Source organism: Heterostelium album, assembly GCF_000004825.1.
Source record: "Heterostelium album PN500 unplaced genomic scaffold PPL_scaffold14, whole genome shotgun sequence".
Lineage (NCBI taxonomy): Eukaryota > Evosea > Eumycetozoa > Acytosteliales > Acytosteliaceae > Heterostelium > Heterostelium album.
In genome coordinates, this window is record NW_008805076.1 from 835,850 (window position 1) to 851,665 (window position 15,816).

Here is a 15,816-nt window from a genome sequence, read left to right on the forward strand (position 1 = left end):
ACAAACTAATAAAATTACAAAGTCAGAAATACAAAGAAAATGAAAGTTTTAATTGCTCTTTTTGTTTTGATGGCAGTTGCCTTTACCAGTGCACACTACAGCTGTGGTGCCAACATCTGCAATCCATATTACTCATGTGTTTTGGATGGACATGATTACGGATGTATCTTTAGATGTGATCGTGTTACATTGACACAAAAGATTGTCAAACAATGGACTGATGACAACGGAAGCAAACCATACACTCAAGTGGAAGTCACCATCAGAAACAACGGTCCAAGATCAGTCAACCAAGTTGTTATCGGTGCTGCCGATGGTACTTTGAACATTAAGAGATGCAACTTCCATCTGGAACATTGCTGTTGTCGGTGCTGATTTCACACTCCCATCGTATGCCTCAACATTGGGTGCTGGTCAAACATTCACTTTCGGATACATCAACAAAGGTAATCAACCAGCCAACATGTACCTCAAGTATGCTCATGTCCTCTAAATTGTTTGATTGAGTTTCCAACCATATCCATCTATCTATTTATTAAAATTATTAAATTAATTTTAATAAAGATCACCTTACAATTTTTTAAAATAAACATTTATTACATTTGTAAAAAAATACCACCTATTTTTTTCTTTTTTTTTTAGAATTTGAAAATAAGATTAAAAAAAAGATTAGAAATAAGATGTTTAATAATAATAATAATAATAAAGAACAAACTTTAATTGATTTGGAATGTTCAGAACATAAAAAGGTGTTTGAATATATATGTTTAAAGTGCAATAATCTATTTTGCTACCGATGTGCCAATAATCATACAAAATCACACGCACAACACCATTGTGATCATATCGATGAAATCAAATCACATTTAAATTCAACCAATTTATCTTTTAATACTAAGAATAATAATAATACCAGTAATCAAGATAATTACATTCGATTACGTATCGATAATTTATGGTTAAAGATTAAAAGCTCATCAAAACAAATCGAATCATTTGAACAAAACATCGATGAAATCAGCAATCACTTTCAACAACTTCATCAATATCTAATTGTTGAAGAACATAAACTAAAGAAACCAATCATTAATAATATTGATGAATTAAAGGAGGAAATCAATCAACAACTTGATCAATTGAAATCGATCATCAACATTGTAGATCTATATCAACATCATTATAATCAACAACCAAATAATGAAAATGATAGTAGTAATTTAGAAGATATTGGCAATAATGATGATATTACCGAAAGATATTCAATAGAGTCAATCATTAAAAGCATTCAAATATCACAAACAATCATTGAATTTATAGATAGTAATAATAAAACGATCTTTAATCAACATAACAATAATAATATGATAAACTATTATAAAGATAATATAGATAACATAGATTCAGTCATTCTGATGTCAATCAAATTACATAATAATAGATTTCAATCAAAGATAAACAACAACAACAACATTTCAAGCAGTAGCATTATATCGAAAGTTATTGCAACGAAACGATATGATAACTATTTGGTGACAACAATGTTTAAAGAAGGTGAAATCAATTTACTTAACCAATTACTACAACAATCAATAATTGTATCATTGAAATCACAAGAAACAACTTCAAATATTACTAAGAAAGCTCATACCAACGATATAGAGATTACAAAGCGATATATGCCAGAATTGTTTGATGACCATTGCTTTTATCTTTGTAAATTGGTAATTGTTGGTGATCCAAGCGTTGGAAAGGTAAACTTTAAACTAAATATAAAATAGATTCTTATTGCAATATCTTAATATTAATAATCAATTGAATAGTCTTCAATCCTGAAAAGATTCACAGATGATCGATACGATCCATCGATTCTTCTGACAATCAATGTTGACTTTGGAATTAGAACGATCGAGCATGAATCACTCAAATATAAACTGCAAATTTGGGATATTGCTGGCCAGTCTGCATTTAGAACTGTGACAAATTCCTACTTTCTGGGTGCCAATGCTTTTCTAATTGTATATGATGTCAGCTATGAACGATCTTTTAACAGTAAGAGAATGAGAAGGTGTTATTAATGATATTTAACCAAATTTACTAATTGTAATTTAACCAATCTACTAAAGATTTAAGAGAATGGCTCACACGTATTAGCATCAATCAAGAGGCAATCAAAATTATTGTTGGCACTAAGAGTGATCATCCAAAGAGAGTGATTCAATACCAACAAGGCAAAGAGTTGGCTGACGAATTGGGTTTGGATTTCTTTGAGATATCAGCAAAGACTGGACAAGGTGTTGATGCTGCATTCACCAGTATCGTTGATAGATTTAAACATTGTATTCTTGATGAGCATGGTGATCTAGTTTATGTCAACGGTCTTAAGAAGAAAACTAACAATAATAATCCCAAAGGTGGAATTCTCTCTTTTTTTAAAAGATAAGAGTATTCGTACCAAAGCAACACAAGAGAGAATATAGCTACAGCTTTATAAATAAATACATTGTAAGATTACAACAATTGGTAGCACAGGACATCAGAGTAATCATACTGTCAGAGCAATAGTGAAATGAAGAGGAACAAACTTGCATGGTCCATCAAATGATTAAAAATCAAAAAAAAAAAAGGAAAAGATTGATTAAAAGTATTGATACAGTATGCAAATATCTATACTTTTATAGAAAATGATAATGAAATGTTATAAAACAATTTGATTACCAAATAAAACATTTAACAACTTGACTTTATTTGGATTAAAGATTTGAATAGTTTTAAAAAGTAAAATCTTTAAATTTCAATTGATAATGGGTAATATCATACACATAATTTAAAATTAAATTGAGGGTCCAAGATCAGTCAATCAAGTTGTTATCGGTGCTGCCGATGGTACTTTGAACATTAGAGATGCCACTTCCATCTGGAACATTGCTGTTGTCGGTGCTGATTTCACACTTCCATCGTATGCCTCAACATTGGGTGCTGGTCAAACCTTCACTTTCGGATACATCAACAAAGGTACTCAACCAGCCAACATGTACCTCAAATACGCTCATGTCCTCTAAATTGTTTGATTGATTTCCAACCATATCCATCTATCTATTTATTAATAAAGATCACCAAATTCAAAAATTTTTCCACAAACAAACATTGGTATGTGGTATCATATTTTTTCTTTTTTTTTTTAGATTTTGAAAATAAGATTAAAAAAAAGATTAGAAATAAGATGTTTAATAATAATAATAATAATAAAGAACAAACTTTAATTGATTTGGAATGTTCAGAACATAAAAAGGTGTTTGAATATATATGTTTAAAGTGCAATGATCTATTTTGCTACCGATGTGCCAATAATCATACAAAATCACACTCACAACACCATTGTGATCATATCGATGAAATCAAATCACATTTAAATTCAACCAATTTATCTTTAAATACTAAGAATAATAATAAGACCAGTAATAAAGATATTGATAATAAAGATAATTATATACAATTACATATCGATAATTTATGGTTAAAGATTAAAAGTTCATCAAAACAAATCGAATCATTCGAACAAAACATCGATGAAATCAGCAATCACTTTCAACAACTTCATAAATATCTAATTGTTGAAGAACATAAACTAAAGAAACCAATCATTAATAATATTGATGAATTAAAGGAGGAAATCAATCAACAACTTGATCAATTGAAATCGATTACCAACATTGTAGATCTATATCAACAACACCATTATAATCAACAACAACAACCAAATAATGAAAATGATAGTAGTAATTTAGAATATATTGGCAATAATGATGATCTTACTGAAAGATATTCAATAGAGTCAATCATTAAAAGCATTCAAATATCACAAACAATCATTGAATTTATAGATAGTAATAATAAAACGATCTTTAATCAACATAACAATAATAATATGATAAACTATTATAAAGATAATATAGATAACATAGATTCAGTCATTCTGATGTCAATCAAATTACATAATAATAGATTTCAATCAAAGATAAACAACAACAACAACATTTCAAGCAGTAGCATTATATCGAAAGTTATTGCAACGAAACGATATGATAACTATTTGGTGACAACAATGTTTAAAGAAGGTGAAATCAATTTACTTAACCAATTACTACAACAATCAATAATTGTATCATTGAAATCACAAGAAACAACCTCAAATATTACTAAGAAAGCTCAAACCAACGATATAGAGATTACAAAGCGATATATGCGAGAAGTCGATGGCAATTGCTATTATCGTTTTAAATTGGTAATTGTTGGTGATTCAAACGTTGGAAAGGTAAACTTTAAACTAAATATAAAATAGATTCTTATTGCAATATCTTAATATTAATAATCAATTGAATAGTCTGCAATATGGAAAAGATTCATAGATGATCGATACGATCCAAAGATTCTTGAAACAATGTATGTCGACTTTAGTTATAGAACGATCGAGCATGAATCAATCAATTATAACCTGCAAATTTGGGATACCCCTTGCCACTTTACAACAGATAGAGATGTACAATTCTTAAAGGGTACAGATGCTTTTCTAATTGTATATGATGTCAACGATGAACGATCTTTTAAAAGTAAGTAAGAGAATGAGAATGAGAAGGTGTTTATTAATGATATTTAACCAAATTTACTAAATTGTAATTTAACCAATCTACTAAAGATGTAATTACATTCTCGAGTTATCTCACATTTTTTAACATCTCTAATCAAGAGGCAATCAAAATTATAGTTGGCAATAAGAGTGATCATCCAAAGAGAGTGATTCAATACCAACAAGGCAAAGAGTTGGCTGACGAATTGGGTTTGGATTTCTTTGAGATATCAGCAAAGACTGGACAAGGTGTTGATGCTGCATTCGTCAGTATCGTTGATAGATTTAAACATTATATTCTCGATGAGCATGGTGATCTTGTTTATGTCAACGGTCTAAAAAAGAAAACTAACAATAATAATTCTAAAGGTGGAATTCTCTCTTTTCTTAAAAGATAATATTCGTACCAAAGAAGCAGCACAAGAGAGAATATAGCTACAACTTTATAAATAAATACATTAGGGTGTACTAAAAATAAAAAAAAAATGAAAAAAAAAATTGTTTGGTGTTAAACAATCAAATTTTTTTAATATTGAAATTTTTTTATTTAATTTTGTACATTTAAGTACTCTGCTCTGAGAGGACCACCATTAAGAATATTGGTAATATTTATTTATAGTTGATATTGAAACTCCATACTTTTCAGAAACGAATTCTTCATTTCCATGTTGAGAGTTTCTCAGCTATGAGTTTAAAAAAATTGTTTTGTTCTTCCATCTTCGAATAAAAAAATTAAAATAACAGAGAAAAAATGAAATTAGAGATGTACTATCTTCAAAAAATGTGTCAATTCAATTTAAATATGCTAAAAAAATTGAATTGTACCATTTTTAGATCCAGTATATCAAATGTACTAAAACTACTAAAATAAGTAATTTTTTGGTGGAACATGCAACTAAAAATCAAAAAAAAAAAAAAAAAAAAAATTGGTTGAAAAGATAAAAAGTATCTTTTAATGATATGTTTTTTTTAAATAAAATATATATCTATGTTTTAAATCTTTTGTACAAATAATTTTTAATTGATTTGGAATGTTCAAAACATAAAAGGTGTTTGAATAATAATAACATAAAATACATTGAGCCTTCAACATTGGAGTCAACAGACACAACAATAGTTTGATTTAAATTGTAAATCATTTGAATAGTTATCCTTTATTGTCAATCATTTCAGCTGAGTGCAATATGTTAAAGTTGTTATTTGTTTTCAATAGTAAATATATATAGTATACTAAAGTAAATGAAATTGAGAGAGAAGAATTGGAAGGTTTATAATATGAAAATTACTTATTACTGAATCGTTAAATAATATTATTATTGGGGAGTGGAGTTTGTTTAATTTAATTTAATATTGATTGGTTGGTGGTTGATAGATTGTTGTATTGAAATTGAACAACGATTGTGTGAATATTCTTTACATTTTGTTTGTTTTTGATTTGATTTGTATTGTTTGATTGTTGATTGTATGTTCTCGAATGATAATTATTAAAAAAGTAAACCTAATGTGTTACTCTATAAATCATCATTCATAATAAATCTGTTTCCTTCTGATTGTCTACCATAATAAACATAGTTGCTAACAGTAAATCCTGATTTTCCTTGACCTTCCTCTGTCAACTCCTGTGGTAATGCTCTAAATGATTCTTCTTCTTCCTCTTCTTTTGGAATCTATATTGTTAATTAAAGTTATTGATAGATTGATTAATTTATGTAAAGATACGAATGAATGGATATTATATTTATAATTACATCTTGTTGGGTTGGACGAGCAGCAAAAGCAAAAGCACCCAATCTGAGTGCTTCTTTCTTTTCGTCTTGAGTCGCTTCGTTGAAATCCAAAAACTTTAAATTCTTGAGGTTCGACAATACGTAATATCTATATTTTTGGTAGTCACCGAAATCGGTTCCAGTGAAGTAGTAACTCGGACATGCTGGATTCTTTAACAGACTGAGATGTGTCAAATTTGGGAATTTATCTTTAATTGATTCAATGAATAACTTTAAATCATCGATCTAATAATTAATTATAAAGAGAATGAATGTTAATTACCGATCTACAGATTTTACAAATAAAGATTTTCCTTTTTTTTTTTCAAAAAACTTACATTATTATTATTTAAAGAAAGTGTTTTCAATGTTGGAAGATGAGGAAATGAATTTTCACTTCCAATTTGATTGTTATCCAATACCAATGATTGTAATCTTGTCAGATTATCAATAGATTCTACTTTCCTATAAAAATAATAATAAAATAAACAACAATTAATGACTATTATTCATAATACCTATCATTGTCACTGTTTTTTTAGACTTACTTAATATTATTATAACTTAAATCTAATTGAGTAACATTTGGATTATTTTTAAAAAGATGTACTGGCATACTGTCAAAGTCTTGACCTGGACATGCTATTGATTCTTGCATTTCTTCTATTTCTGTATCTTTTAACTCTTCTAAATATGAACTCTTTTGTTTATTCTTATTGCTATTTTTATTACTATCGACCTATTTATGAATAAGTTATTATATATTAATACATGTTAAATGATAAAATAAAACTATAATGAACAATATAAAAAGAAAAAAAAAAAAACTAGATGATATTTTATAACTGTTATAAAAATAAATATCTAAAATCTTTATAAATTAAGAAATTGATGGATGTGATATATTTATATATATAGTTAAGAAAAGAAAATGAAAAGATAATTATAATGATTATTATGTTGAATAATAGTAAAACTAATTCGTGATGATAGGATAATCATCAATCAAGTTCTAAAAGTTGATGTTATTATTGTTTTTATTGATAGTTTGTGTTGTGTTGTGTTGTGATGTTGCAAATTAGATATCTAATTTCAAGAATTGGATTGGTTGGATTTGATACAACAAGTACTTGTTGTTATTGTCGTTATTAGTGTTGTTATTTTGCTAGTAGTGTACTTAGTGGGTGTGTGTGTGAGGAAATTGAAATGTAAGTGTTTGTTTTTACATATTTCTTGTTTTAATTATAGGATCTATTCATTTATATCTTTAAACACTCTACATATTCACTGTTCATACCCTCCCTGTTTTCTTAAAACTTATAAAAAAAAAAAAATAATAAAAAAAAAAAACACTACACACAACCACTACACACTTCTTTCTTCTTATGTTGTATGTCTACCCATTTGCTTTAACATATAAATATATATATTTATAATAAATTAAATATTTAAATATTTAGTTATGTTATGTTATGTAATTATATAAATATGGATATTGTTGTTGGTTGTCAAGATATTTGCATTCATTAAATATCTCTAAAATAAATGAAAAAAAAGAGTAAACAGGAAAAAAAAAGTATTATCTTAACACAATGCTACTGCTCTACTTACACCAGTATTATTTTTGTTGTCTGAAATGTTTGCAGTGTTACTGGGGATTTCTGTTGTGGTGGTGGTTGTTGTTGCTGCTGGTTTCTGTTTATATATATTTAAATCCTCTCTTTCCAAATAAAAAGAAAACATTGAATCCTATGATTGTTAATAATTCAACATTAACCAAAAAAAATAAAAAATTATTTAAAAATTAAAAAATAAAAAGGCAAAGTTTGTTTGCTACTGATTCTACTACAAATAGGACTGTTGATATCCCAATAATTTGTTAAAGGTTTTTTTTTTGATGCCAAATCGAAAAAGGATTTGAAATTTTTTATTTATTTTTGAATTGATTTTTGATTTTATTTTTGATTTTTTTCTTTTTTTACAATATTTAATTTCGAATTAATTGCAAGAAAATTCTGTATTCTATTTTCGAACAGAATAATGAATTACCTAATAAATTAAATAAATATCTCGTTACCAAATTTAAATATCTCTTGATTTTATAACTCAATGTTCAGAATAAAGAAAAGATGACATTGCCAAACACCAATCGATCTTTAGTGATATCGAAATTATCTCTTATTGTTAAATATGATTTCTTGTTTCAATAAAATTTTCTTTGTATATTTAACAAAAAAAAAAAAAAAAAATTCACTTAAAACATATTAATTAATATTGATTCAATTACAAAATATTTATTTGTTAATATGAATCTAATTGTTTGACATCAACTTTAGTTTGATATGCTAACAGTTAAAGAATCCACTGTGATGGCAAATACAAAAGGTGTATGGTGTTGGAGAGGTAACTGGGATTTGACATGCTGCGTCTTGACCAAAATTTTGAATAAAAATGGTTGGATTGGCAGATTCATTGACATAGACATAGACAGAACCGGGTAGTATGCCACATGTTCTTATTTATTAATACTATACATCTTGTTTGTTTTACAAACCTCATTAAGATGAATCTAATAAGAAAACTTTAGGTATTTAGGAAAGTTTATTATTATAATAGTTAAAAAAATTGTAATTGGTGAAATAGATAGATGGATATGGTTGGAAATCAAACAATTTAGAGGACATGAGCATACTTGAGGTACATGTTGGCTGGTTGATTACCTTTGTTGATGTATCCGAAAGTGAAGGTTTGACCAGCACCCAATGTTGAGGCATACGATGGAAGTGTGAAATCAGCACCGACAACAGCAATGTTCCAGATGGAAGTTGCATCTCTAATGTTCAAAGTACCATCGGCAGCACCGATAACAACTTGGTTGACTGATCTTGGACCGTTGTTTCTGATGGTGACTTCCACTTGAGTGTATGGTTTGCTTCCGTTGTCATCAGTCCATTGTTTGACAATCTTTTGTGTCAAAAGTAACACGAGCTCGACATCTAAAGATACATCCATAATCATGTCCATCCAAAACACATGAGTAATATGGATTGCAGATGTTGGCACCACAACTGTAGTGTGCACTGGTAAAGGCAACTGCCATCAAAACAAAAAGAGCAATTAAAACTTTCATTTTCTTTGTATTTTACTTTGTAATTTTATTAGTTTGTAGAATGATATGAGTTTATCCAATAAAACCATTCCTATTTATACTTGTCTTTTCTCTTTACATATTCTCTAATCAATTTAACTCCATAATAATATCTTTGTCCATTAATTTTGAGTTAGAGATAAAAAATTGTATAACCCACAATATATTTTAAATTATGTGTATGACAATACCCATTATCAATATCAAAATTTTTAATAACATTTCATTATCATTTTCTATAAAAGTATAGATATTTGCATACTGTATCTATTAAAATCTTGATTTCTAATATATTATTTCTATTTCTAGGCGGTTCATTAAATTTTATTCAAAAATTATCTAATGGGCTTATGTCTTTGGTAGTTACAATGAGAACAACCAAATTATGTGAACCAAATTAAAAAAATGTTGGTTGTGTTTCTTTTTTTTAAAATTAATGCTCAGGTGAAAGTGGTTGGGAGACAGTTTTGATTTGTGTTTTTTTTAAATATAAAATTTACAATGTATCTATTTATATAGTTGTAGCTAAAATCTCTCTTGTGCTGCTTTGGTACGAATACTCTTATCTTTTAAAAAAGATAGAATTCAACCTTTAGGATTATTATTGTTATTTTTCTTCTTACGACCGATGACATAAACAAGATCACCATGCTCATCAAGAATACGATGTTTAAATCTATCAACGACACTGGTGAATGCAGCATCAACACCTTGTCCAGTCTTTGAAGATGTCTAAAAATAATCCAAACAATTCGTCAGCCAACTCTCTGCCTCGTTGGTGTTGAATCACTTTGGATGATCACTCTTATTGCCAACTATAATTTTGATTCTGTCAATAAGTGAGCCATTCTCTTACATCTTTAGTATACAGATACGCCAAAATTTTTTATGAATCAATTCTATTACTTTGGGCCAAGCAACAGTATTGGTAGTGATAGAGGAAACGATTTATGATTAGGAATAAGAGAAAGATATGATAAAATTTCAAAGAGTTATATGGATATATCTAAAAATTTGATTGAGATTGGGGTAATGAACAATCCTCATAAGTTTCATGAAGAGAAAAATGAAATTTAAATCATGTTCTTTTATTGTATAATTCTCAAAGCATAACAATAGTATATTTATATTTATTTTCAATGTTTTTTGAATCAGAAAATGTTCATAGAAAAATAGTTAGTGGTCTAAGAGTGCGGATAGCATCGAGATCTGCTTATCTCAAAATAGGTCATTGATAGAAGAAAAAAACCAGTTGCAAAGTTGTTTTTCATATATAGATTAATATTTATTATTCATCATGTTGAACAGGTATCTCCAAAGAATAATCAAAATTTAACATATATAAGGATACCAAATCATTCGGAATAGGACAAACACCTGGTCTGAATAAATATCTTTAAGAATATTTGGTTAGAAATGAAATGAAATTTTAATATATTAAAAAGTATAAACTTACAATTCCACTGTAATAAATTCAGGATTATCACCTCCTGATATTCTAAGACAGCATTCTGATTTACTATCAGATTCATACCGGTATATTGGTACACCATCTAAAAGAATTTTATAATCATCATCAACAATCTTATGAATAGGACCAGTGGCACCAACTTGAACTGTAACAAACTTTCCAGTTGCTTTAAGAGGTACCGCCATAGCAAGTGCTTTTTAATAGAACAATTTAGATTAGTTGATGAACAACTAGAATAAATATATTTGTGGAACTTCACTTCAGGAACTCGAACCTCATAAAAAAATGATTTTACCCCATCTCTGGCAATATTCAAATTTTTTTTCGAAAATTGTTTTTTCAAAATAGTACAAGTTTCTGAAGTGAAGTTGATTTATTAATAACTCTTACAATTGTTATAAGTTATCGATCCATATCCATAATCCAATGGCACTTCTTTCAGGAGTAGGTCTTTACCATTCTCTTGATTAATAACTCTTACAGGGAGTTTTGAATAGTTAACAACAAATCTAATTTTAAAAACCATTTTATGAATTATATATAGATAAAAAGTTATTCAGAGAGATGACAAATAATTAATAAACAAAGTGTTCTCTTTGGTTAAAGGAGTTCTTTATTCAATATCTGACGAACCTAATCCTACCACCAACAAATTCAAAGTGTTATTTATTAGAATAAATTCTTGATCTGATTCATCGTTTTCTAAATATCTGATCACGGTGTTGTTCAACTCGACCAAAAAAATAAAATTTTTACATCCTCCTCAGCAAGAAATTTTTTTACATTCATCTAAATTTAGATCAAGGGTATCATTTTTTTTCTTGAAATTGAAAATCAAAATTCATCGCAAAAGTGCACTAAGGCGCCGTGTATGATCACGCTGGTGAACACCAACCGTCTACCTCTCAAAAACAAACAGTGTTCCACTTACGATTGCTTGTGTAATGCTCCATGAACATACATAACTCAGTTCAACTAATATTCAACGAATCATTCGTATCTAGAGAAAAAAAAAAGGTTTTTTGTTTGATACCTTTGTATTTAAAACAAATTTTACCTTATTCATTATCATTTGACCTAATATACTTTTGGTAAAAAGAGAATGTCTAGTATAGATAAATATTTGAGTGCAGCAGGTAGAAATTTATTAAATTCTTATTTTTTATCTTTGTTCTATTCTAATATAAAAGTTTTTAATTATTATTACAGCAAAGGTTTTGGTTGACGATAAGTTTGCCAATTTCATAGAAAAATCAGTATCAGCTCAGAGTGGATTGGTTGCAAATTTTTTCAATGGATCTGAGAAACCAGGTGACCAATTACCATTCATTTTTGCAAACTTTTTATCGGGCGCAATTGCGGCAGTCCCAGTGTATGGATCTGCATTATCTGCTGTTTCTTTGCTCATCTTCAAGTTGGTGATTGACAATCCGGACCCTGCTGAACAACAGAAAAAGTTAATTGCAGATATGATTGGTCAAGCAATGCAAAAGGATGCAATGGAAGAAGCTATGAACGTCTATAAAGGAATGGTTGCTCATATCCAAGATAAAGCCGATGCTGAAGCTGTAATTTTGAAAGGAGACCAACCAGATTGGATTACAATGAGAATGAAAATCGAGAATGTATTCAGTCATTTCTTGTTTTCCTCATCGATTATTCTCAAGGAGAACTATGAAGTTGTCAATCTTCCTATATATGCTCAATTTTCTGCGCTTCATTTGACATTCATTTATGATGTCATTCAAAGAGCATCGTACTTTGGTATTTCAGATCTACTTAAAATACATTATTGTAATACATTCAAGAAATACAAAAAATTGTATTTGGATAATATTTTTAGAATCTACAACAAAGGTCAAGAAGAGGTGATGAAGAAATTCCCAGAAAAACCATTGGCTAAATACAACTACCATTCAACATTCAACAAGTATCAGGAATATAGAAATACAATCATGTTGGATGTCTACCAATATATGCATATATTCGCAATTCTAAACATTGACAGACTTGCATTGTTTGATAATGGATTCAACTATGTCAATCCACGACCAATCTTCTCCAAGATGATTGCCAAGACAGTTCCTCCACTCAAGACCAAAGTTGTCAAACAGGGAGCCACTCCAGTTAAAGTGGTGAATCCAGGTAAATATTTACAATGGTCATTCTTTAATAATTAATTTTAGAATTTAAACCTATTTATCTCATTCTTATCTCTTTCAATTTTATTTGTTTTATACAGAGGCAATGGTATCTTTCAGAATGCCACTCGATACAATCCTCAAAAAGTTAGATGAACAGAAAGGATCATTCTATTTCCAAGAGATATGGCGTGTTTGGGTCACAGCCAATGAAGAGCGAATCAACAGTCTTCAATGTCAATATTACAAATCACCACTCTCAGCTGCACCATTCACAGATATCATTGGTGAAACAAATGGTGTACTCCAAGATCTTCTTGGACCATTGACAAACCAACTCATTTTCAATATCAGAGATGAAGATGATGATGATAGAATGAAATTCATTGGATTATATTCTGACAAGAGAGTGGGTGCAACCAAATATTTGGATAAAACACCAACTTTCGACAAAGTAACCTTTAAGAACCACAAGATTTCACAAGTCATCGGAATTGATAGAACTTCATTCCGTACCAAGCCAACAGAAACTGACCCAGGTATTTATGGTTTGGTTGTTGCATTTGTTCCAGAATCGCTTGAACCAAACTTTTTGGATCCAACTAAACTCAATATTATGTCACCAATGTGTTTGGATCAACCAATAGGTAAGAGAAGAGAAAAAATTTAATTCCATTAACATTGATTGTTTATTAAAAATGATATTGATTATTTTATTTTAAATAGAAAAAAACTTTGCCCTTCAAAAGAATTATAATAATGTTCTTGGTATAGATGCATTGTTATTGAAAACAAACGGAGAGGTGGTTTTCGATTATAAATGCAAGAAACCAACTCTGTTCATTATTTACATTGATGTGGTAGCACCTGTTGATGCAACTATATCATTCTGGAAATTAGGTGAAAAAGCAGTTAATTATGATATTGTCAAAGGTGGTGAACTTCGCCAAGTTTCCAACCAGACTATCCAAGAAAACACACAGAAATTCCACTTGAAAGTAATCAAAGGTCAAATTATTTTGAAATCAATCTATCTTGCACCAGTAAAACCACCCAAAGCCAATTAAAGAATAAATAATTAAAATAGTTCATTCAATACAATATTAAATTAATTATTCATAAATATGTTTATAGAAAATGAGAATGAAATTTTATAAAACAAATTGTTTGATTACCAAATAAATCATTTAACAACTTGACTTTATTTGGATGAAAGATAAGATTTTAATAGTTTTAAAAGTAAAATCTTTAAATATCAATTGATAATGGGTAATATCATACAAATATGATGTTTAATAGCCATAAGAATAATAATAATAATGAACATCTTTTAATTGGTTTAATCATTCAAAGTTAAAAAAATAAAAAATTGTTTATTTAAAAAAAATTGTAATTGGTGATCTTTGTTAAAATTAATTTAATAATTTTAATAAATAGATAGATGGATATGGTAGGAAAACTCAATCAAACAATTTAGAGGACATGAGCATACTTGAGGTACATGTTGGCTGGTTGATTACCTTTGTTGATGTATCCGAAAGTGAAGGTTTGACCAGCACCCAATGTTGAGGCATACGATGGGAGTGTGAAATCAGCACCGACAACAGCAATGTTCCAGATGGAGGTGGCGTCTCTAATGTTCAAAGTACCATCGGCAGCACCGATAACAACTTGGTTGACTGATCTTGGACCGTTGTTTCTGATGGTGACTTCCACTTGAGTGTATGGTTTGCTTCCGTTGTCATCAGTCCATTGCTTGACAATCTTTTGTGTCAAAGTAACACGATCACATCTAAAGATACATCCATAATCATGTCCATCCAAAACACATGAGTAATATGGATTGCAGATGTTGGCACCACAACTGTAGTGTGCACTGGTAAAGGCAACTGCCATCAAAACAAAAAGAGCAATTAAAACTTTCATTTTCTTTGTATTTTACTTTGTAATTTTATTAGTTTGAAGAATGATATGAGTTTATCAAATAAAAACCATTCCTATTTATACTTGTCTTTTCTCTTTACATATTCTCTAATCAATTTAACTCCATAATAATATCTTTGTCCATTAATTTTGAGTTATAGATAAAAAATTGTATAACCCACAATAAATTTAAATTATGTGTATGACATTACCTATTATCAATTGATATTTAAAGATTTTATATTGACAATTTTTCAAATCTTTCATCCAAATAAAGTCAAGTTGTTAAATGATTTATTTGGTAATCAAACAATTTGTTTTATAACATTTAAATGCATTATCATTTTCTATAAAAATTTTTAGATTTTTATGTATTGTAATGTATCTATAAAAATATTGATTTCTAATATATTATTTCTATTTCTAGGCGACTACATTAAATGTTATTCAATAATTATCTATCTGATGAGTGTGATGTTTGGTTACTGTTTTTGTTACAATGAAATATATAAAAAAATGGTGATTTTAAAAAATTTAAAGTTAACCTCAGATCAAAATTCAAGATAATAATCTAATGTTTAATAGATCTATCATTAATACATTTTACAACTAAAATTGATGAATAACAGCTATATCGAGCTACATTCTAATTCAATGTATTACATTCTATAGAAGTAAGTATATTTTATTTATCATGATAAATAATAATACATTCTGCTAAACATAAATGTAAAATTAGACTT

The 15,816-nt window shown here is 28.4% G+C and overlaps 5 protein-coding genes across 5 annotated transcripts; 2 read left to right on the top strand and 3 right to left on the bottom strand.

Moving 5' to 3' along the window:
* Window positions 1–39: 39 nt before the first annotated feature.
* Window positions 40–5,022, top strand: PPL_10666 (uncharacterized protein; the record flags this gene model as incomplete). The annotated part of the gene is given in 11 exon segments (XM_020581434.1): window positions 40–316; window positions 336–446; window positions 643–1,751; window positions 1,821–2,049; window positions 2,124–2,362; window positions 2,437–2,502; window positions 2,841–3,031; window positions 3,110–3,147; window positions 3,183–4,312; window positions 4,382–4,607; window positions 4,763–5,022. The coding sequence occupies 11 exon segments, from the start codon at window positions 40–42 to the stop codon at window positions 5,020–5,022; spliced, it is 3,876 nt and encodes a 1,291-aa protein (XP_020428221.1).
* A 60-nt stretch (window positions 5,023–5,082) lies between these two features.
* On the bottom strand, window positions 5,083–9,402 carry PPL_10667 (uncharacterized protein; the record flags this gene model as incomplete). Its single annotated transcript, XM_020581435.1, has 10 exons — window positions 5,083–5,092; window positions 5,264–5,307; window positions 6,193–6,291; window positions 6,373–6,636; window positions 6,729–6,855; window positions 6,939–7,129; window positions 8,002–8,110; window positions 8,397–8,439; window positions 8,771–8,904; window positions 9,092–9,402. 10 exons carry the CDS (start codon window positions 9,400–9,402, stop codon window positions 5,083–5,085), a joined length of 1,332 nt encoding a protein of 443 aa, XP_020428222.1.
* A 661-nt stretch (window positions 9,403–10,063) lies between these two features.
* Window positions 10,064–11,535, bottom strand: PPL_10668 (uncharacterized protein; the record flags this gene model as incomplete). The annotated part of the gene is made up of 5 exons (XM_020581436.1): window positions 10,064–10,104; window positions 10,162–10,270; window positions 10,890–10,932; window positions 10,995–11,202; window positions 11,400–11,535. 5 exons carry the CDS (start codon window positions 11,533–11,535, stop codon window positions 10,064–10,066), a joined length of 537 nt encoding a protein of 178 aa, XP_020428223.1.
* A 576-nt stretch (window positions 11,536–12,111) lies between these two features.
* On the top strand, window positions 12,112–14,217 carry PPL_10669 (uncharacterized protein; the record flags this gene model as incomplete). Its single annotated transcript, XM_020581437.1, has 4 exons — window positions 12,112–12,145; window positions 12,219–13,154; window positions 13,252–13,797; window positions 13,877–14,217. 4 exons carry the CDS (start codon window positions 12,112–12,114, stop codon window positions 14,215–14,217), a joined length of 1,857 nt encoding a protein of 618 aa, XP_020428224.1.
* Window positions 14,218–14,623: 406 nt separating this feature from the next.
* PPL_10670 (carbohydrate-binding domain-containing protein) lies at window positions 14,624–15,076 on the bottom strand (the record flags this gene model as incomplete). The annotated part of the gene is made up of 1 exon (XM_020581438.1): window positions 14,624–15,076. One exon carries the CDS (start codon window positions 15,074–15,076, stop codon window positions 14,624–14,626), a length of 453 nt encoding a protein of 150 aa, XP_020428225.1.
* Between the last annotated feature and the right edge of the window lie 740 nt (window positions 15,077–15,816).